The sequence below is a fragment of the Lissotriton helveticus genome, chromosome 11 (assembly GCF_964261635.1).
Source record: "Lissotriton helveticus chromosome 11, aLisHel1.1, whole genome shotgun sequence".
Classification (NCBI taxonomy): domain Eukaryota; kingdom Metazoa; phylum Chordata; class Amphibia; order Caudata; family Salamandridae; genus Lissotriton; species Lissotriton helveticus.
This window is the reverse complement of record NC_136072.1, coordinates 1,107,417,355-1,107,441,853: the sequence shown is the minus strand read 5'-3', so window position 1 is coordinate 1,107,441,853 and position 24,499 is coordinate 1,107,417,355. Positions and strand designations below refer to the sequence as shown.

Below are 24,499 nucleotides of genomic sequence, written 5' to 3'. Positions count from 1 at the left end.
AGGAAATTCATATGCTGACTCAATAGCAAAATTCTGTGCAAAACATAATGTGTCCATTAATCGGGAAAAAGAAAATGAACATGTTTTGAACTCACTTATGCTAACATCGGTAGTTGAGACTTGGCAGGGAGTAAAACAATTGCAAGATGAGGCAAACGATGATGAGAAACACACATGGTTAAAAGCAGGATGCAGACAGAGAGAAGAAGATGAGGTTTGGGTTTACAAAGATGACAGACCAGTAATGCCAGATAGTATGATTTCTGACATGGCACGGATGTACCATGGTCCAGGACATATTGGGAGAGATTCAATGATTAGATTATTCAGACAAACATGGTACAATCCAAAATTCAGGATAATTGCAGAATCTTTTTGTCAGAGGTGTCTTATCTGCCAACAGATAAACCCAAACAGAAAAACAGTTGTGAGCATGGGAACCATAGGACGGGAGGGTGGTCCATTTACCAGGATACAGCTTGACTTCATTGACATGCCACCTCAAAACAAACTCAGATATGTCTTGGTGATAATCTGTCTGTTTTCAAGATGGGTAGAAGCATTCCCAACACGTCACAATGATTCAGTTACTGTGGCAAAATTGCTTGTGAGAGAAATCATACCAAGGTATGGATTTCCAGTGACGGTCGAGACAGATCGTGGCACACATTTTGAAAACAGATTGCTAAAATTGATTTGTGAAGCACTGGATATAAAGCAAAAATTACATTGTGCTTACAGACCAGAAGCATCAGGTGCTGTTGAGCAAGTGAATGGTACAATAAAAAACTGAATAGCAAACATGTGTTTAGAAACAGGAATGAAGTGGACAGATGTTCTTCCACTTGTTTTGATGTCTTTGAGAAGCATTCCAGATAGAAAAACAGGATTGAGCCCTCATGAGATTCTTATGGGTAGGGTCATGAGGCAAGCATTTGTTCCAGTCGATAAACTGTTGAGCATTAATGATAGCGTCATTATGGATTACTGCAAAAATCTATCTGATGTGGTGACTTCTGTGTTCCATCAGGTGGGAACTGAAGTAATTACAGAAGAGAAAGAACAAGCTCATGATCTTTTACCAGGAGACTGGGTAAGGACAAAAGTACACCTAAGAAGAAATTGCCTAGTACCAAGGTGGCAGAAGGCAAGACAGGTGATACTAATCACAACAAATGCAGTAAAGTGTAGGGGATTGAAGAGATGGATTCATGCTAGCCCCACCATACGTGTGCCAGCACCTGAAAATCCTGACGAAGGTGAAACAACAGCTTATTCAGATTCAGAAGAAATACCTGAAAGAAATCCAGATCCTGAAGATCGACAAGACAGTCGACATCTGGAAAATTCAAATGCGAATGAAGCATTGAATGAAGAAATTGTGATACAAGATTCTGGAGAAAATGAAAATGATGAAGATCTATCTGCTAGATCAAGTAGCAGAAAAGGAAACTGAACAAGGAGTGATTCAAAATCAAGATCAGGAGAGTATTGAAAAGCAGATTGGAAGCTCTGGAAGAAGGAATGAAAATTCTGAAACTGGTGAATTGGAAGTAATTGAAGAAGAAGAAGAAGAAATTCCAAGTACCAGCTATTAGGATGATGTTCCTAACAGAGTGAAACTGCCGAGTAAAGAAGTACCTGAATCTAAAGAAGAATCTGATGCAATAAAACTGATTAATAATGAATCAGCTTACAACACAGAAAGTAAAACAGATGAAAGTGGAGATGAATCAAAAGTGAAAAGATCAAGGAAAAGAGCTTGGAGAGTGGAGTATAATTTAGCAGAACAGAAAAGAAAAATAACAAGAAAAGGAGATAATTGGCCAAATGAAAATGAAGGCCTAAAATTTAAATTGGTGAATAAAACAAAAGAGCAGGTGAGTGAGATCTCGAGTCAAAAGGAAGAAGACTCAAATAAGATAAAACAATCAGGAAAGAAAATAGAAGTGCTAAACAGCGGAGCAAAAACAGTGATAAAGCCAAATCAGAAGTACAAGTCACCTGAGTGGACCTACATTATAATTCCACCAGTAGTAGAAGTAAACAGTAGTCAAGGAAATTTAGATGATGCAAGTGATAATGATTGATTTTGTTCATTAGGTGACACAAGGTTGAAGAAATTGTGTTAGGTGACACAAGGTTGAAGAAATTGTGTTAGCTGGAAAACAAATTGATGTATAACATAAGGTCGAAGAAAAGCTGTTAGAAAATAAAGGTATCTGTTAAAAAAAAGAGGGGAGAATATTTAGTAATTTTTCAATTTTTTATTTTTAAAGATGCCTTATAGTAATAATAATTCGAGATGCTCAATTTTCAAAAGATGTTGCAAATTGTCTTCGATATGTGTAATATTGATAATTTTAGTTTGGTTAATTTTAGCTGTCATTTTTCCTTTTGGAATAGATTGAGATGTATAAAACTAACATGACTAGTAAAGTTGTGGTTAATCATGATAAAGTTGATAAAACTGATAAAATAATTGTACATAAACCAGAGATTCATCAAGACAGATCTGTGGGAGATTTTTCTAGTAATACCTTTTCAAGACTTTATCTGAATATGTTAAGGTGATGGATGTAAAAGACTGCTACATTTGTGTGAAGTTACCTACTTCTGTGTCTGAAGGTGTTACGTATAATATGCTTCCTCTTACTTATGGCATTACATGTAGTGTAATAGCTAGTTTGTTTTATCAAACTGGACGTTTAGAATATTATTATTCAGATTTTGATGAGATTTTTGCAAATTTAAAAGTTGAAAATAGATTGAATAAAGTGAAATATGCTAAACAGATGAGGGAATTTTTCCTAGTAACGTGAACTTACTTATGAGTACGCTTTTAGAAATAATTTAACATGTAAATTGAGAACAGAAGAGAAAACATTCTTAAATATGGTGGAAGAGAGAAGGGCAATATACAAGCGAAATGAGATGCTGAAACAAACTAAGTCTAAATTTTTGCAGATGGAAGATGAAAAGCTCAATGGTAGAAATGAAAATGTTGCAATTCACATATATAAACCTGTTAGTGGAAAATTTTGTATAAGAAGAGATAATACTTTGTTTGATAATTACTTTGTAGGTGCAAGTCAATGTGAAGATACTTATCGTATTATAGGGGGTTGGGGATTTAAAGGAGGCAAAGATCCAACTTTTCCTGGAATTTATTTTGTTTGTGGGAATAAAGCTTATTACAATCTCCCAGACCACTGGTATGGGACATGTTATGTAGGTTTAGTTTTTCCAATTTTATTTCATGTAGATAGAAATGCAAAAGGTTCATTTGAAATTAGCAATCACTTGAATAGATTTAGAAGGGAAAGTGTTACAGAAATAATGGGAGACATATTTGGTGCATTAATACCTATGTTAGGAATAACCCTGAATGCAGGCAAAATCAGAAAAATGTCTACAATTGTTGATAGATTGTCAACAGATACTGCAAGTGGATTTCAATTAGTGAATACAGAGCTTATTGCTATGAGAACTATGGTGATGCAAAATCATCTTGCTCCAGACATTTTGCTGGCAAAAGAGGGTGGAGTCTGTGGAATTTTGCATGTTCAACATTGTTGTACTTACATACCTGACAAAAGTCAGAATATAGAAATGTATATAAAAAATATAACTGAATTACATAATGAGGTAGAACCTTTAGAAGACAAAGGTTTTTCAGAACGTTTAAGTAAAAGATTTGCAGCAATTAAACACTGGTTTCTAGAGATTGGTAGTTCAATTATAGGTAAAATAGTTTTTCCTTTCATAGTCATAGCTATAGTGATACTTTTGTTAAAAATTAGTTGCATGATACACAGGAGAAGAAAACATGTAATGGAAAAGAAAAGAATTTACAAACTGAGAAAAGAAAAAGAAATAGAATTAGAAGAATTTCGAAGAACTCAATATGAAAAATGCAGAAAAACAGATTAATCTAAAGTCTAGAAATACTAATATTAAGAAAGTCCAAAACATGTTCAAGGGTTGAAAATTTATACATTTTGGGTATTATTTGGGGATTTAGAAATCACCAGATGAGGGAGTTGATGAAGCAAGGTGAAGGACAAAATGTTGTTCTAAATTGTGAAGTTAATCTCCCATAATAATAATTTAATTAATAAGCATGTGGTGAAATTACTAATCAACTTAGTTTAAGAATACATTCTTCAGTACACGCGGGATAAACTAATGTGCTTTATGTTGCAAACGCAAAGAGAAAAATAATAAACTAAACTTGTCTATTGTCTTTGTCAGTATTAAATGCGTCTGCTTAACTAATGGCATGTGCTTATTTTGTGTGCTTATGTTATGTCTTTTCTGTGACAAAAGCTCAAGGAGTTTGTGCGGTTCTTAAAGGAGAAGTAATTATGATGCTGCTTGAATGTGCTTTTGCTAGGTAACATAATTAACTGGATTAATTAGTAAAGGGGGTGGGTAACAGAATGGGTCTCAATTCTTTAATTAATTGATGTCTTGTGTTTGTTTAATAATAGTTTCCAAAGTGAGGCCTAAAGGTGGTTCAGAAAATATGGCTGACAGAGCTGCAGACGCAAAACTTGTCCAGAGTGAAGTCTTCGCACATGCGTAGCTGTGGAGATTTTTACTGCATTGTCATCGTTAATTGAAAAAGCAGTTCTTTGGTTGAATTGAACGTGCTCACGGAGAAAAGGCTCAAGGACAGGAACTTAAAGTGTCTGCCAAGGCTAGGAAGTAAATGTTCAAAACTCGGGGAAAAGTAACTTTCTTGAGGAAGCCGAAAGATGTGGAAGTGAAAAGACAGTAGGGCTTATGTGAAGCCTGGACTTGGTCAAGAATCGGTGATGACCTAATGTTTTATCATGGACTGACACAGGACAGCCAATGAAAAGTTTGGATTCACTCAAAAGAATGTAAAATGTAGAAAGTTTAGCTAGAAGGAAAGGTATAAAACCTGACACTATGAGCAGGGAAAAAACTCTTGCTTTCCGATTCCTGAATAACGTGACATGCTGTTGGACTTTTGGCGCACGTAAGGACAGCAGACTTTAAATGATTTTTCCTTTCTAGGTGAAATGAGAGAAATAGTCAGGGAAATAGATTTAGGGAATGGAAACTGTTATTCTGCTAATATTTCAGGTTTCTGAGCTTGCTTAAAAAATGTCAGTTTATTAAATCACTTCCAATTAAAATGCTGCTTTCTTATTGCTTATTAAATAAAGATTCTTAACTATAAATGCCTTTATCCTTATGAAAAATAAAGTTAATAAAATTAGATTTGAAAAGACAAGCTGGTCTTGTTTATTCATGGTCTAGTTTCCATCAGTTGATCCAATCGCCTTAGTGGCCTGATTATAAATGATAAATGTTTAAAACCAAGGTGAGAATAGATAAACCGCAGTGTATATAATAATGTAAATAATATGTGAATAGTTTTGATTAATCAGACCATATGATTCAGTTGCTCAAAAATTGTCTCGTTGGTATTATGGGCCTTTGTATGTGTTTCATGATTAATGGTGAGTATGGAGGTAAAAGGTAGCGTTTTTGAGACAGTTTTTCAAACAGAGCGCTGGATCAGGTCGCTCGTGACTTCCGGCCCGGACGACCACCAGCCTGTGTCTGTGGCTCATTGTATGCCTGTGTCATTATCTAGGCCTAGCTGCCCCATAGTGCAGCCTGTAATACTGGTGCCCCCCAGAACTCCACACGTTATACCAGTCTTGGAATAACTCAAGCACCACACAAGCTCAGCCACAGGTACAGCAACACATCACCCCTAGAAAATAATTGGAGAGATTTAAAATAACAAGCCACAGGAAATAATTAAAATAGTTAAATTATTTCAACTTTTAAATTGTGTGTAGGTTTAAAGAGTTTGCAAAATTATTCATTATATAATTTAGTAATAATTAATGTATTAAAAATATAAATATATTTTCTAAATGTTAATTAACATGCAATTTACATTAATTAAAATAACTTTAATTTGGTAAGTAATGATTAAAAATAAAATTAGTAGGTAGGGTGTTCTGTTGTGTATTGGCCTATGGAAAACGTTGCTGTGTCACCATTTTCGTGTTGTTCTCAAAAAAGTGAAAGTTGAGTTTCAGTTGATCCATCACCTCCTCTGGCCTGAAGAACAATCAGTAAACAATTTTATTTTGAAAGATCATAGCAGGGAGCATTACACGATCAGGGATGATGCAGTCAGAATACTGGGGAAACGAGGGAGCAGACAGAGATTTTTGTTTTTTGCTGTTACACCTGAAAGATTTCTGTCACTTTGGAACACATTGTGATGCTCATATCTTTGCCAACAGAGCACTGCGGAGGAGTTGTTTTAAGTCTTGTGCGCTGGGTGAAAAGTTCAGTTCCGTTTTGCAGTGTTTTTTTCAGTCGATAAAGGCTCAGAGATGACTCATTGCATGGATTATTCCTTTGTGGCTACAAAAGGGGGGAGAGGCTGCAGAGTAGTAATTGTTAGTTTCAGTTTTTGATGGACAAGTTATGGGTGCAGCACAGACTTCGAAAGACTTGATTGTCCAAAGAAAAAGTGGAAACATAGGAATGATTCCAGAAACATTTGAAGGCCAACAATGGGTTCTAAGAAAGACTCAACCACGTGTGGAACGTGAGTTTTGCACATAGGGTGGTGTTGGCAGGTTGGACATTTTATAGATGGCTACATTTTGCAAAGTCAGGTGCAGTGTTTCTGTACCAGGACGCATTTGAAGGTGGTGGTGACAGACGATCGGAGGGAGTGGGCAGCTTTATTGACAAGCGGCAACACAGGAACAACAGAGGACAAGAATGAGTGGTGTCTGCAGATCATTTCACACACATGGTGCAGGTGGGTTTGGTTTGTACTACAGGCCCATACAAAAGTCCAAACCATTTTTCCACGCAGCTACTGAAGGGAGCCTTGTTGCTTTCCACGCCCTCGCTATGTCACTCTTTGCCAGTGTAAGAGAGGAAGGTCCTTTTTAGGTCGAGCCTGGGCAGGACATGCACTGCGTGGCATGTTGTATTCAGTTATGGACTTGAAGCTCCACCCACTCTCTGCCCATATTTTTAATTGGCTTGTGTCATTGTCCTTTGTAAACTGTGGCTTTTCATTGGTCAATAGGCTTAGTAGTCCCTCCTTAGTACCTCTTTTTCTAGCCTCCTATTACTGGTCCTCTTACGTGTTTTGTTACTCATTAGGCTTTAACTACAGCCTCCGAACATTCTTTCCTTAAATGTTTTTTCACCTGCCTGCGGTAGCAGGCAACACACGCTATCTCCTAACGCTTTTTGTTTTATAGCACGGCACGTCACAGTTTATTTGTGGATCTGATTGCGACCGCATGCTTTTTTTCAATGTATTCCTTTTTTTAGGTCAAACCTAGAGGCAGCATGCAGTTCTAGGAGTTTGTAGGTGACTGTCCTTCCATTGAGCATAGTCTAAACATTCCACTCCTTTGGTGGCTTCTTTGAATTTTTAATAGATTTATATAGCGCAAACTTGAATCGAACGCATTAAGTGCTTTATATGAGCTCACGTTGCATTACACAATGTCAAATGTATTCATTTTTTGGGCGATTGGGATATAAAGTCATTTGCCCAGAATCACGGGCTGTTGAGCGACACGAGACTCAAACTTGCTTTGTTAGTTCTAAAGTCAGCAGTTCTGGTCCTAGCGCCACGACAGGAGAATCCATAAGAGCTATCATTCGGACTGACAATGATATCACTGACTTGTGCATGTAGAAGAAGAACACACACTGAGCCAACACAATTCTCAGAGGCTCATATTTTTTTACAACAGCACGAGCCTAGAAATACACACTGAACTCTTAGACAGCAGTATTAACACTAATGGCACATAGACTGTACCCTCAGACTCAGTTATCAGACATATCACTCCATAATCTCTTCATTCTAAGACAGCAGAGCTATCGATCTTGAAGGGCACCTTGTTACACACCATGGACCCTCTATGGAGAACACGGCACCTGGACACTGAAAGACGAGCCAGCTCTCGTAGGTAGGAGCATAATGTCAGCCACCGATTGTTGGGCTTCTCATGTTTTCCAGCTGTGTGCAGGAACCAGTCCGGGTCAATAGGAAGTGAGCAAAGGCATCCTGAGTGCACGGCCCCAGCTGTAACACACGTGCCTGGCACAGAGTAACACTGCACCTGCTCCCGGTGGGCCGCCGTGTGGAGTCCGCCTCCACTACCCTGCCAACAGTTGCAAATGGATGGGGGTGCTGAATGCAGAGGAGTAGGCCTAAAACAAGATTAGTGGCTACTGGATCAATAGACTGCTTTTTTGTTGCTGTTGCAAAAACTACAAGTCCATAAATACAAACAACAGAAATTTAGGGAAAAAACAGGAAGGCTGAGACGTGCCACATGACAGAGAGACTGGAACTAGCAGTGGCGTAACTTGCTCAGTAAGATGATGAGGGGAGGGGAGAGATTAAGGGTGAGGGAGAGTTTCAGATTTTCCAACAATCAAGCTGGTATATAATGTTAAAATACATTATATGACAAGCAGGGCACATGACAGGGGCTAAAATGGCAGTGGAAAGGGAGAGAGAAAACACAACATTTAGCAAAATAACTAACATAGAGAGACAGATGGGCATATTATCAAGACAGCCTAAGGACTTCAGCTTTGAAGGGTTTTCCCCAGTGTTACGCAATGATGTTCAGGGTCTTCCTTTTGTGTTCAGGTCTGCTGTTTCTCCCCCTTGCTCTTGAGCATAGACAGCTGCTTGCTTTGCAGTGTCTGATCTTCAAATTGTCGATGTTGTCCCCAAGGTTGCAAGGTCTATCGTTTATTTCTGCAGTTAATAATGTTCTACTTTATTAAGTCACGTGGCGCTTTATAATCACGTACAATAAAACAAATAAATGAAATCTCCATTATTGCGCTTAGAGGCTGATCTCATGGACAGGCGCTGCGCTGGACCAGGTCCACGCACGGGTTTGGGCTGCTTCTATTACATTTTTTGAACCTGGAAATGTACACCTTCTGCAATTCAAACACATTTGCTATTTGGGCGCCTTGCATCCTCGCTTCTCAGTGCTCTGTTCAGTGCTTAATTTGAGCAGGTGCTTTCAGGTGCTCAGCACCTGCACTTCTTTCAAAGGGCCGGGGCTACAATTTCTGAACCTGCAGGTGGTGGTCTCAATATTAACTGTTCAAATAAAAAAATAAAAAAGAATAACATACATTGCATGGTGCCTGGCTGGTAAATGTTCATAGGCAGGCCGGCCGGCATACACCTGTCCAGGTAGGCATGATTGTGTATCACCACATTAGTGATGATGTCATCACGCTGATCACAAATCTAAGAAGTCATCGACAAACTATGGCTTGCATTCTATTCCCCTAGTCTGCTGCACCCTGCCACTGCCTAAGTCTCCCATTGGATAATTGTAGCTGGGGGCTGTCTCATGACGGAGTTGAGGCAAGGAAGCTGCAAGAGCACATTTGGAACTTGGAAGTGAGGGATCACGAGGAAGAATAAATTAAAGTAAGTGTGGACTTTCCACTTGTTGCGTAGCCAGAGTAGCATATCCGGCAGCCCTGCATTGCTGCTATCCTCAATGTGCTCTATGCGGCTATGGCCCAACACAACGTTTGTGCGCCATGGGGTCACCTGTAGAATCTGTGCACTGCACCGCAGCATGGTAATTGCTGAGCGTGCGTGAGTCCAGTAGGCACCACAGCCATACTTACCGGCATTGGCAGCATTACTGCTGGGGACAATGCCTGTGCTGTAGCAGGCAGAGTCACAGCAAGCTGAGCAGTGGATGTCGATGCCGTCGCCATCCCTGGACCTACTAATTGCAGGCAGCACTAGCAGTGACATGACCTGCTGTGCTCAAGACGCCTGTTCCGCAATAAACCCAGTCATACTACACTGATTAATATATGCAAAAAAGCATTTTCATTTTGTGTACATTTTGTTTTTGCACTCGGTGTAGGTAAGAAAGTAAAACACGTCATCTTCCGCTTCTTTAGGAATGACAACAGGAAAACGCAGAGTTCAAAATAGCAGGGACATGTACAGGCTGACGACAGGGGACACAGGCAGCAGCAGTGTTATAGATGAGAGAGGGAGCAGGAGTAAAGAGGAGAAAGAAACAACAGGAGAGGAGAGTGGTAAGACGGACCTAAGTAGAAGAAAAGGAGAGCAAATCAGATACAAAGAGAAAGCAGCCATGATGTGAAAAAGAGAGCATTAAGAAGAGAGAAGAGAGAATGAAAGGATGTGGAGGACAGGAGAGAGGAAAAAAAGCAGACAAATGATAAATTGGAGACACAGCTAATCACTGCTAGAGAGTGACAGTAACGAGCCAAGATCGAGGGGCGAGAGAGCAGACCATGGATAAAAGTGAAGCGAAAAAGGGCAGGGCTAAAATGAATAGAGGGCAATTCAGAAATACAGGGTGACAAAGATGATAAAAAACAATTAGAGAGGTGAGAGGATAGACTCTTAGAGCAAAGACTTAGGGGACAGACAACAGATCAAGGTTAGAAGATAGAGACTGAGGCAGTTAGAGTGTTGAAAGTGGTGCTCACCGTGACATGAGCGGTGGCCTCCTTGGCAACATTTTCAGCACCTGCACTTCTTTTTTTACAAATTAAGCACTGCCCGAGATCTTCGCACTATAAATGTTGGCGCTGTCGTGGGCGCCGGGGAGTCATGCACCCCACTCCATCCCATCTGATCCCACCTCCTGTCCGAGTGCCACGGCCGATGCATCCTCGCAGATTCTCGCACACCGGCGCCCGCCTTGAATCCTCCACCCAAATCACCTCTATGAGCTGCACCCCGAGTGGCTAGCAGCCAGAGGCAGCCGGCAAACAGAACGGCACATTTGTGTAGCAGGACACAATGGATAAAATAGTTGAGGCGCTATCTCACATCGCGTCTCCTGAGCAGGGGCGGTGCAGGAGCAGAGACCTCATCCTCCCTGAAAAGAGGCTGTTATTGAAAAGAGGGTGGGTGGTGTGGAGGGGTGGCGCTCCCTCAGGAGAGGTGGCTCATCAAAGATACCAGGTCCTGCTTTCACCTGAAGTGTTCATGCCAATAACACCTGATTTTGCAAGACAAAAAGAAATGCATTTTGCACATGCCAAGATCACACACTAAAGGAAAAGGAATCTGGGGGAGGGCACCAGAAAAGTGAGAAATGGCATTTGCGGTGTGGAAGAAGAGGTGCCAGCAGTGGGCAGCAAGGAAGACGTGCCCAAAGGATGACCGCAAAGACAAGGCACCCGTAGAAGGGCAGCAAAATGGGTACTGGTAGATGGTCAGCAGGGAAGAGGTGCCACAGTAGGGTTTGCAGCGAGGGGTGCCAGCAGAGCGGAAGTTGTACTAGGACAGTGGCAGCAGGGAACAGATGACAAAACGGAGTGCAGGAAGAGGTGCCCCGGCTCGGGGGGCGGGGGGGGTGGAGGGTGGTTGGCTGGGGACCAGGGCAGCGGGCAGATGAGGCGTCATTTGAGAGGCAGTAAACAGGAGGCACCAGCAGAGCAGCAACAGGGCCCCTCTTGCTCTCATTTATATCCCTATGGTGTGCCGCGCTTCGTTGCTTTGTAGCTAGGATACCACTTCATAAGCCCCATGAGTACGTGGGAGGATAGAAGAGGCTTTGAGGAGCGCACCTGGACGCGAAGGACGCTTGATGGGTGATGGGTGGATCTTGTTCTGGGACCCATTGATGTCAGGGGTTTGAATTTCTCTGGAGTTTTTAGGGGTCCTTTGCAAGACTGGGCCTTCTCGCAGAGTTTAATACCTATGTACCAAGCAGGATTTCGACCAAACCATTCAGTTATTGACAATATCTCAATTCTCCAGACTATATTAGACAAATACACCGTACGAAAATTACAACCAGTGTACGCTGCGTTCATTGACTATTCTACAGCTTTCGATCGCGTAGACAGATCTACACTGTGGAAAAAGTTAAGGAGACTGGGAATTTCGGAACATCTGCTGCAGATCATAATTAATCTACACACCAACACTTGGTCCCAGGTGCAAATGGGGAGTGAAAAAGGATTAACTAAATCGATCAGAACTGCTAATGGCCTCAAACAAGGGTGCCTTTTAGCACCAATACTATTTTCACTATATCTTAGTGATTTACCACACCATCTGCATCAATGCTCTAGTCTGCCTCCCAAGATTGCTTCACATAGTGTTCACGCTCTACTATACGCAGATGATATTGTAATGATGGACCTGACACCCTTTGGCTTGCAAAAGCTACTGGATACATTGAATGATTACTCAAAGGATAATTTTCTGATTCCAAATTTAACAAAAACCAAAGTGGTAGCTTTTACTGGTAGGAAACAAAGTGTAAAATACTGTTGGAAGCTAGGCGGGGTAAGAGTCGAAGAAGTTGATGAATATACTTACCTCGGCAGGATTTTCTCAAAGAACTTACAAAATATAAAACAGATAAACAATCTAAAGAGAAAATCAGAACTACATGCCGGGGCACTTTCCAGATTGTACTCTGCCACAGGAAATAGGCACTTTTTTTTATTGCTAAAAGTGTATAGAGCAAAAATTCCTCCGGTTTTATCTTATGCCACTGAGCATATACCAATAAAGCAATGGTCTTATATGGACCTAACCGAAGGTAAAATTCTGAAAAAAATCTTAAAGGTTTCAAAATCAACACCTGTTCAAGCCCTAAGACTGGAATTTTCATTAACAAGCTCTTATGCTACAGCTGTTGCCAATGTCATCAGATGGACTTATAATATCTTGCATGCAAAGGAAGGTTCATTGCGTTCCTTGCTAAAGACTGAGACATTTGAATTAGACGCATCAAAGCTTGCCTTTCACAGGAATATGTCAGCGGCATTTGAAATTGCTAAACTTACTAAAGACATTTTGCTTACTTGGTCAACCTCCCAATTGAAACTATTTCTAAAATGCTTTACACCTAGATTGAGCTTTGATCTTGATTTTGCATACTGTAGTAAGTTAGCTACATATAAACTCTATACTGAGACATTGGAATACAAGCAAGTACAGCCATATATAGGGTTTTCCCTTACGCATGGTGCAAGAAGGGCTATACCAATGTTGCGTCTAGGTATTTTACCTGTGTCAACCTTTACCTTTAGATGGTCACCAGCTGGCTCCCCGATATGTAAATTTTGTCAAGGAGGTGATCAGAACATTGAGCATATTTTATTTGTATGTCCTCATCCTAACATAGTTTCAGCACGGGCAAGATATCTTGACCCGATATATCGCAAATGTAGAATTAATACAGTAAAGAATTTGTTATTAGTGGGCAAACAACCACCCAGCGAATGGGTTTGCTATAATTTTTACAAATTTCTAAAGTCTTGTCTTACATTATACTAATCTTTGTTGATTTATCTTCATGTAAATTGTTTTTAAATTTGTGGTCCTCAGTAGAGTACCAAAACAAATAAAAATCTTTTGACTTTGACTAGGGGTCCTTTGCAAACTCTCTGGATATCGTGATCAGGGCATTCTCTCAAGTTTATAATCTCGGGGCTGGGACGGATAGGGTTGTTTGAGTGACAGGCCGGTCTGACGTGGTGAGAGAGGTACTGAGACAAGTTCTGTTTAAGAGTCGGAAGGTCGTGCATCTCCTTGGGATGAGTCTGTCCTCAGGGGTAGAGAGGCCTTTGTTAGAATGGGCGGTTCAAACCTCATCAGTGAAATCAACTATTTCTTCTGCATTTATGTGTATTAACTGAGACAGTCAGTGAATTCGGAGTTTATTCAATTGTTTGTAATCAAATGATGTGCCGCTTTGAGTGCTGTGCACTAGTTGAACAGCGCTGCCCACAGAGTTCACTCTCTCCAGCTGGCGTGGGGTCCTTGTCATTGTGGCTGCACTCTGAGAGGGAGCATAGGTAGGACACCACTACCCTGGACTGTCCTCGCCCCCTCATTGCTCTGCCAGTTCTCCTTTCTTGGAACTTCCCCGGATTCCATGGCTAGATTTCAGCGTGCCTCCCTCTCTCCAGGTTCAAGTTACAGACCTGTACACCAAGCACAGCTGCTCAGGGCTGTGGCCAGGTGAGGCTGTGTGTGAATACAGAACCCGCCTGTAGCACTGAATCACCAGCCATCTTGGGGTGTCACTCGCCCTGTGCGGGTAGAGCGTCGTAGACAAAACTAAACATTCATTCACACAATAGATCGTCTATACTAATCAAATGGCAAGGCAGCTTAGGGCAGAACACAAAACAGAAGGTCTCATCGTGTCAGTGGAGTATGAAAGCTGCTCGGCGCGTGGAAGGCGCAGTGTTCACGGGAGGGGAAAGCGGGGGGTGTGTGTAAAAAAACAAAGTACGATACGGCTGCTCCTCAGAGCACTCGAGGGAGGGGGAGGAACAGCAGAGAGTGGGGTGGAGGTAGAGTAGCGAGGGGAGGTAGGGAATCCCCTGTCCTCTCCGTGTACCCCTGCGCCTGTGAGCTCCGTGCCTGGCCGGAGTAGTAAACAGAGTAATAAAACACGCCTCCACTGATAAGAAAGTTCTTTACCACAGCCGTAAAGCAGGCATGGTGTCCGTAGGGGCTGCCTGAAAAGGGGACAGGGTGGCACCTGAAAACACTCCTTTCCATTGGGAAGCCAGCATTTAACACAAACACTGATGCTACCCAATGGAAATGAGGGGTGGGGCTTGGAGTCCCCTTTAGAATTTTTTTTAACAATATCTCTCGCAGAGGTGGGGCAGCTTCGCTGCCACACCCACACAAGACCTAAAAAGTACTGGTGAAATCCAACAGACACCTCACCAGTTCGATCTCCAACTCCGAATCAGAGTCCTGAACAGAAAAGGCCTTTTCCTCTTCTACGGCCTCCACCTCCATCTTTTCTTGTTCGGCCTCTTCGCCAAAGATATCGGGAATTTCTTCGATAGACTGTCGCTGCATTTCTCTGCATCGAGCGCGGCGGTCTCCGAGAGTCTTTTTCGAACAGAACGACCTACATGCGTCACAGTCTTCCTCTTTATGCTCCGGTGAGAGACAAAGGTTACAGACTTCATGAAGATTAGTGCGCGGGTATTCAGAACGGCACCTGGGACAATATTGGAATGGCGTCCGTTCCATCAGCGGAAGACTGAATGTAAGATTTTTGAGTGGAAAGCGGAGAAGATCTAGGCCCGAAGGCCGTGGTCAAAGTTTTTTAATGGATAATGATAGTTTTCCGAAGATGTTTGACATACAGAAGATTTTAATGTGATCAAAAACAATACCAACAAAGGTAGAGTAAATTGTGACCCGAAGGTATCCCGACTGATGGTTACGAATCAGAGCGCAGCAATGCAAGTCCGGCCCATGGTGGGGAAAAAATCTATCTAAGAATGGAATTGATGCCCATGCGCACGATCACCGAAAGGAGGAGTCACCTTACCTCGTGACTCGAAAAGACTTCTTTGAAGAAAAGCAACTTGCAAACATCCGGACTCTACACTGGATGGCAGGAGTAAGCAAAGAATGTTTATCTACAGCACACATACCTCGAACAGATATAGATTATTCTAATGCTTGTTACTGTGCTTTAGTGGAGTAATATGGTTGGAAGGCTTTCTCCAGGATGGAAAATCACATGTTTATAAAGATGCACACACCATGTCCAGCTACAATTATGAGAGCATTGTGTAGTGCAATTTTTCTTCTTTTCTGGAAGGAATGGTAACAAGTGTGCCTAGGTCGCGCGAATACATACATTAAAGCATGTACATCATTTTGATCAGCTGGTCTGACACTTACATTAGGTGCCAAAAAACAGCAAACGGCCTGACAAGTGACTGTTTCTATGTATGGGCATGGCTCCATAGGCAAAAAAAAACCATTTCCTGGACCACTGAAAACATTTTGCAGTATTCTTGCTTACCTCAGACTGGCAATGTAACCCATCCCAAACATAACCATACCTGACATGCATTGCCCTGAGAGAGCTTGTATAGTAATCAAGCTTGACCTCACCACAGGGGCGAGGGAAAGTTCTTATCCTAAGAATGTATTTATTAAAATAAAATTAAAATCTGAACAGTGCACTTAGAACATCATTTTAAATATTTAACCTAACATCATTAGAGTTGGAAGACTGTTTTAAGGAGAACTAATGAGATATTCCTACCAGGGTGTATGTTTTGCTATGAAGGTAAATCGTATGTGCCTAAAAATAAATTGTAGGCTCAGTTATGAAGCACATCTGTCGAATGATTGCATCTGCAGCACACACAATGCCTCCCGAATGTAATCTGCTACTACCCCATCACCACCGCCCGTCGCTGCTTGTTTGTCCTTGTTCCCTTTGTGTTCCTGCACTTTTTGCATGGCTCAGCGCGGGCCCCTTTCATAGATGCCACGTTTTTTATGGTGTGGCCATAGTCACATTAGGTTTCCCTCACAGGGTCCGCTTCATAGCCGCTGCATTTCCTCTGACGCCCCATTCTAACAATCACCAATGTTTTCAGCAAACTCATGCGTGACAAACCAAAATGTTCAACATTTATCATTACAATGTTTTCACTCTTCCCATTTCAAATTCACCTAAATTATTTCCTAAGAGACTAGATCCTTTTTGACTTCCTGCATCCACTCATCTATATTAATGCATTCTTTTGTCACAAAACATAGTTTCTCCTAATCATATTCTTCAATTTCTTCACTCACCTCCTCCTCATTGTGAAGGTGTGCAGATCTGCAAAATTGGTTAAAACGGAGCAAGGTGTTTCCAAGTGGAAGAAGGTGTCGTTTTCCAAATACAAGAGAATCGATTGACGATCATAAAGTTGAGATGCTATTTGAGTCGGGGACTAAGGTTGCACTAATTTCAAAGATGTCGGAGGATGCCCTCTAAAGCGGACTGCTAATGACAGTAGCTTGCTTTTGCTTGAATGAGAGGTCATTGCATAAATGAAGTCATTCGCATGGCCACTGGACCGGTACTGAATCAGAAGATATTTGGAGGTGAACAGATTACGAAACTTCCCTCAAGATGTTAGATCAGATGCAGAAGTACAGCCAGATGATTCACTAGAGTATAATTCACACTTCAGACTGTAGATGAGGTATAGAAAGCACTGGGCGCAGGTCCAACAGAATTTGTCCTCCAGTTATTCCCATTGACCGTGTGAAAGTACAAGTGGACCACAGGAAGGAAAGCTGTAGTTAAAAAGGTTTGGATATTCAAGCGCCACAGTCCACCGCTTCAACCATGCAGAATATCTGTCTAATCCCTATTGTCAGATTCCATATTACACATTTCATATGCCACACTCTGCAGAAGAAACTGCAGATCTAAGTCACAAAACCACACATGTTTTATGTGCAGGTAGTGTAAGAGTGTTTGGCTTATTAAGGATTACTTTTTATTGAATCAGCTTGTTGCTAGCCTGTAAGGCATGGCCAGTGTCTTTGGTATTAAAGTATAGATCTGATTAATTAATGCAGCCTTTTCAGTGATATTCCTTTGAATGTCTTGATTACGCCGTTTCGCCCAAAGCTACATGAAAATTAATAAAATGAGAGTTCATCTGTGCTGTGAATGCCCTTGTGAATGAGGTTAGAGAGTTGGTGTCCATGCAATGATCGTCATAGGGCCATCCAACACCCCAGCAATTTTGCCCGTACACACAAACATAGGACAGCTTCAAACGTTAAAATTGTTTTGACTAAACAACAGCACACAGTACACAAAGACACATTATGGTAAGTGTGGCTGAAATATATGAGTAGCCATCTCTCGAGGAGAGTATCCAGTTGCACAGACCGATACTGTAAACCCAGCAGCAACAGAGCCCCCTTTCAACTTAGAAACATGAAAAAAAAGAAAGATTCCAGGGCTGGCATATTTTAAATGGAACAAAGAGGTAAACTGAGAAGTTTTTAGTGAACTTGCAGATGGACATAGTATTCCCATCCTTATTCTGTACTCAGCGATAGAATGATAAGACATCAATTAGCTCTCTAGTACAGGCTTGTGGTATCATATGCTACACGGCCATATCGGTGGTGCGAGATCAATCTCAGAATGAATCTAGGGACATTGTATTGGCACCAAGAAAAGCACAAATCATACCCTTGAAACCAATGTATTATAGATACAAGAATCGAATGAACTTATTTCTAGTGTGCGGACATTTATACCTGTTAACATCCACCAAGAAGTTTGATTTCTTATTTTTTTTTTGTCCTCATCTCCACCATGGTTGAGAAGCACAGACAAATAAACTGCATATTTTGTCAAAGAGGACCCAAGATTAAAACATAATTCTTCAGTTTCCAGTCAAATAACCCAATAGTAGACATTATCATAACATTCTAAACACTCAGAGCAAAAACTACAGACATCTAAGAATACACAAAATAGCTATTCTGGGAAGACCAAAACTTTATGAATCAAAAAAATATCACCTAGGAAAAAACAACCGAGAGCAATAGGTATTTTAACAGTTTTTGGATTTTCATCACTTAATAGTATTCAATAACAACCAAATCAATTGCTACATAGTAGTTCACTCACCACTAAAACTAGTAATTGCAATTGAGTGATAAGGCACAAAAGCATACACATTTTGAATCTTTCTATTTCGTACATCTCTAATATGCACAGAGCGGGTTAAAGCGACTCATAAGTAGGGCTCCTGCTTTTAAGATATTTACTTTTTAACATTTCAGTCAGTATTTATCTATATTAATTGTTTGCTAGTGTACTTACCCTTATTTACTTTGGGTTTTGTGAAAAAATTAAGTTGTATATTTTCATTTATGTAACTGATTAATATGCTTTCATGCTAGAACACCCAATAGGTTTCAATGATGTCAACACCCACAGTTGATAAATCAATGCACGTATATGAAAACATGAACATTTTAGTATCAAAGTTTTACATATCTACTGTTGTTCAAGCCTCTTTACTAAAATTCCTCTCTTTGTTTAACTCCTTATCTGTCAATCCGGAAAGCTTTTGGCCAAGCAGTCACGACATTAGAATCAGACAAGAAGAGAATCCTATTATCCATATTTAAAAATAAATACAGGAAACTGAATGGTTTTCCGACTGTATTTAGCTGTAAAAATCAGTAGAAATGGTAAACTGGGAGCATTACTCATCAGATTGAAGTTGGTCAACCAATGGCACAGTGGAAAAAGCAACAAGTATTTATGGCAGCTACTTATGTTCATGTTTCCCTTCCTGGACCTACCCCATGCCAATTAAACAATCCTTGGTACTGTGATGTGTGCTGAACGCAATTAAACCACTTGAACCATAAGAATAGAATTAAAGAGGCTTGTAAAAAGGAAAGCTCAGGATGGAGTCCAGGAGTTGTGTCTCAAAGCATCAGAGAGGATGCTCACCCACAACCACTAGAATTTGGGTCTGGGACGGGAGGAGTTACCATTCTCTAAAAGATCTTTGTACCTCGTTAGAAGGACCAGCCTGGAGAAGATAAGGTCAATGGGCGTTACCTCTATCTGGACCAGCAAGCTAGTCTGTTCTATGCAGAACTCTACAATCAGCCTCCTTAATGTGTGTTGTTAAGGATGCATTTGAACAAGTGGGGATATATATTTTTTTATTTATAAATGCATAACAAAGAGAGAGTGTTTTGTGCAAGTCTCGTCTCTTTCGTGCTTTTCTGCAATGCTTCAATGAGCTCAAGTGAGGTTTGGGACTCCATCAGCATTGCCAGCCTTCTCTAGCCATGCTGCGCTGAATTAGACGATTCCTCCGTTATAAACAACAGTTCTTTACTTAAAGTGGAGGAGTACGGCCTTCAATGCTTCAGCTATTTGTGGGTTCAGGGGTTCCATCTTCATATTCCTAAAGCCCAGCAGGTTCTTGTGCGCCTCCTGGAAGAGGTCTGTGCCCAGGGTTGCTTCCACCCGCTCACGCCAGGCATCCAGTTTCGGGCGGTCTTTAAAGATGTCCTCACCGGCACCAATAACCTGCAATAACAACAAGTGGACATGAATTCTGCTTCCGACCTGCAGGTTAACTCAATGTTGCCAAATTACAAGAATATGCTGAAGGAGAACAACTTGCAATCAGATGGATTTAACTCTGGTTCTCATTCTTTTAGGTTGATAAAATGAGTACCATTGGGCTAACAATAATACGGATTATTTAACCACCCAAGGACAACAGGTTGCTCTGTGCACTCGGTCATGTTGAGTTGTTATAATTGTTACTAAAATAGCCATTACTGTATTCTATTACCATCACTGCTGATAAGATAGAGCAGTTTGGATCTGGAGATCAGCACCATGCTAGCCGTTAGAACTACCTCCCTCCACCACCTTCATTTCCCTTGGCTTCCAATAGAGTCATTTTTTTTTTATTAATTGAAAATTCTAGTTGACTAACTGTTTCAAGAAACCCTACACACTTTAGGAGGAAACTTTATCAGGATATATCATAAATTGCAAAAATTAATCACTTTTACGCATACAAATCCAGATATTTTTCAGATCTAGCAAAAATAAATAAATTACTTTGGAGCAAATAGGTCCAACCTGCAATAAAACAGCAGCAGATGCCGAAATATTATCCCAATGTCAACACCTCTGCCATACAAGCAACAAACTAGACCAGGGTTTTGAAGCAGTACCAAAGAGACAAAACATATGAAAGTGGTATCTCTTCCTGTGAGCCACAGGATACTGCATCATTGCCAGCCACTTATTGAGTCACAAAGAATTGGCGGCTCTGGAGGCCAGCAGCAATCAGAACGGAATAAGAGCCTTTTTAGAAATGGGGATTTCTAGTTGGGAAATGGTTTGCACCTTTGTCCAAGTAGAGACACTTCTTCCTAGTCAGGATAAGGGGGATACACTACTGAAATAACCCCTGCTCACCCCCTTGGTAGCTGGGCATGAGCCGTCAGGCTCATCTCAAAGCAGTGTGTAAAACATTTGCCCAGAACCAACAGTAACACAGTGAAAACGCTACAAAAGGACACCACACAAGTTTAGAAAAATATTCAATAGTTTATATATTCAAAACAAAAACAATAATAATCTGATATACAGTAATTAAAAATATGCACTTTGTAAGAATAACCATAAAAATGCAATTCTTGAAGGTGATAGCTCCTTCCGGTGCTACCACGGTGCTAAAAACAAAACAGAATCCAACAGTTTCGTCCGACTGAGTCGTTCATGGTGTCAGCAGACTTGTAAACTTTTTGTTGCGCCCAGTAACGTGCGTGTGGGCCGGTTGTGGTAAACGTCATGGTTGCAATGTGAAGCATAACGGTGTGGTGTGCGGTGCCCTCAAGGCACGGCGCAGGCAGCGGCTCGTCACGGTCGCCCAGCGGCGTCAGTGAGACCAGGGCTGCGGTGCGGAGTAAAGGTGGTGCTCGTTGCAGATCACGGTGCAGGCAACAGAGCCGGATGCGGGGAGCTGGCTTATGTCGGTCCGGACAGCAATGATGGACTGGGCGGTGAGTTGCAAAACTTACAAGTGGTACTGCAAAGTCACAGTGCAGTCATGGGTGTCAAAGTCAGCAGGCAGCAGTCGTCGTCGTCGTCTGTGAGTCCAGGGTCACGGTGCAAGATGCAGCTGGGCCCTCTGCGGTGCCTTCAAGACAGTGGCGGAGTAGGTTGCTTTCCTCCCTCTGTGGCAACTGAAACTACGGTTCCACACGTGGTACCCAGAGGTTGGTGAAGTCTTTGCAGTCCTTGAGACTCCAAAACAGGAGGTAAACTCCACTTCAAGCCCTTAGAGATACTCCACAACCACGTGAAAGTTCAGTCCAGTCCTTTCACTGTCCGAGGAAGAAGCAGCAACTGCAGGCCAACCCTGCAAAGGAACAACACAGCAAAGGGGCAGTACTTCTCCTGGCAGTCCTTCCAGCTCTTCTTGGCAGGTTCCTTGATTCAAAAGAGTTCTAACTGATGGGGCTATGGGTGGGGGAATTTAATTCCAATGGCAAGCTGAGAGCTTAAGAGAGAACATGTTTGTCTCAACCAAACCATAGCAGAGATAAAATCATTTTTGATGGGTCATTTATAGACTTGGGGGCTCAGAGACAGAACATCTCGATGAATATCCTATTTTATTGATATGAATTGCATTTTCTCTGTAAAGGCGAGGCACGTATTTTTAGAACGTGGGAAGTTTGCATGAGAGCCATCAGGTCTCCGAGCATCTTAATTAAACTGAATGCAAGGGTAGGTTTTCTCCTTAAATAACAATGGTAAAAAACTAGTTTTATCTTTCTATATAAATAAAAATGTAAATGGTCGTTTGTTCAAAATCTTAAATCTCCAAAAGTTCTTCACCGATTGATTTGAAATGTTGACACAATGTTGGATTCGATTAAGCGTGTGTTTATATATACACACAACATGGGATTTGAATACGCGTGTGTCCAATACGCGTGTGTTTTTAATCGAAAGGCCGAACAGACCCTATTGATTTGGTTGCTACGCAAAAACTACAAGGGACGCATAGAGACAATAGTCTACATATATTAGGATGGACAGTTGGTGTCAGGATGGCAGACCAAGAAGTGGGTGGAGGGAGGGGGGAGGAGTTCTTTCACTTTGCAACATATAGAAAGGACGCATAGACACAATAGTCTACGTAAATTAGGATAAACAGTTGGTGTCAGGATGGCAGACCGGAAAGTGGGTGGAGGGAGGGGTTGGTTCACTTTGCAACATTAGCACGTGTTTATATATACACAACGTTGGATTCGAATACACGGGTGTCCAATACTCACGTATTTTTAATCGAAAGGTCGAACAGACCCTATCGATTTTGTTGCTGCGCAACAACCAGAAGGGACGCATAGAGACAATAGTCTACATATATTAGGATGGACAGTTGGTGTCAGAATGGCAGATCGGGAAGTGGGGGGAGGAGTTGGTTCACTTTGTAACATTAAGAAAGGACGCATAGAGACAATAGTCTACATATATTAGGATGAACAGTTGGTGTCAGGATGGCAGACCGGGAAGTGGGTGGAGGGAAGGGGGAGGAGTTGGTTCACTTTGCAACATTAGCGCGTGTTTATATATATACGTGACAATAGTCACAAAAAACATATTGTGTGCCCACAAGCATTGTGAAATTAAACATATTAGAAACGTGCCCCTCCTCTTTTCTTTCTCTTCCATTTAACCAGACTGAGCCACAGCAACGCGTGGCAGGGTACAGCTAGTGAAAAATAAATGTAGATCAGTATTGATAGAATTAACAGAAATAAATATGGATAAAGACTTAACTGTTTAAAAAATTAAGTACCTTCGAAATGAGAGCTACCTATCGACTTGCTTCTGCAAGTTGGTCTCCATTTCCCATTTGCGTTTTTTCATGTAACAAAAAGGTGCCTCTACTGCGGAGCCCTCGCTCTGTGTTATCACACAGATCTGCCCACGTTCACACCTGTGCCTGGCTAGTAACAGAGATGAGGGTGTGCACTCCACCTGAATAAAGTTGTTCAAACGCTTAAAACATCCATTCTGTTGGATCTGGTGACCTCAGTTAAATTTAATCTTACCTATCCTCTTACCTCTATGAGTAGGTAACCTGCTAGTTTGAATCGACCAACCCCTATATCATGTTCCCACCAGAGAATGAGTGTAGTTTGTTGTTACAAAACAGGTTCCTAAATCCAAACAATGCAAGGATTGCCTCCATCAATAAGTGCTGGTTAAATAAGATTGTACTGCAAATGGAGTGTACCAACTATGGTGTCACACACATTAGCAGGGGCAACTGTTCTTCAAGGGCAAAAGGGGCATTGCCCTGCCATCCTCCGGGGAAGAGGCAAAAACAGGGAAATTAAACACAGAGCAGCTGAATCAGCGGTGTGCTGAATCTCCTGGGTGAACTCTCGTGTTCGTTGCAGATGTCCTACTGCACGAGCCCCAGCCAGGTGAGGTTTTCTTCGACTTCTAGGTGCAAGCTACAACAATGACATCACATGAGAGGGAGTGCTGAATTAGAAAGCCATGGATCCGGTTGCTTTTGGGGTGCATGAGCAGTGGCCCTGGGAGGAGTCACGAAACTCCATGCACTTCAAGGCTGGGGGTGGGGCACGCGATGACGACAAGGAGGGAATGGGTGGGGTTGATTATCACAGGGAGTAGGTGTGATGCAGGGGCTGCTCTCCTGCCAGTAACACGTGTTTAGTACTGCAATTGGTTTCACTTTGAAAAAAAAACATTATGGAGCTGAGCACACAGAACGCTCCTTATCTCAGCCATAGACGGCTGAGGAGAAGGAAGGAACCAACTTTGGAGAAAACTGCAGTAGTGGACTAACAGGTAAGTGTGCAGTTAAGCTCCTGCATCAACCCCACCCCCTATCCTGCTTTAGCAGCTACAGAGGGAGTGGAGTGCTTGATGGGCCTGTTCTGACTGCAGCTAGGCAGACAGATCCATAATGAACTTGGGAGGGTGAGTGGATGGAAGAGTGAAAGGAAGGACGGGTGGATGGATGGATGCATGGATGGATGGATAGGTGAAAGGGTGGATGGATGGAGGAG

General features: G+C 41.7%; 1 protein-coding gene across 1 annotated transcript in view; it reads right to left on the bottom strand.

Annotated features, from left to right (window-relative positions):
- Positions 1-18,440: 18,440 nt before the first annotated feature.
- Positions 18,441-24,499, bottom strand: part of LOC144792658 (glutathione S-transferase theta-1-like) — a 156,489-nt gene continuing 150,430 nt past the window's right edge. Inside the window, exon 5 of the mRNA XM_078667804.1 lies at positions 18,441-19,949. Within this exon, the coding sequence (XP_078523930.1) occupies positions 19,752-19,949 (198 nt within the window). The 3' untranslated portion in view covers positions 18,441-19,751. The remainder of the gene's footprint in view (positions 19,950-24,499) is intronic.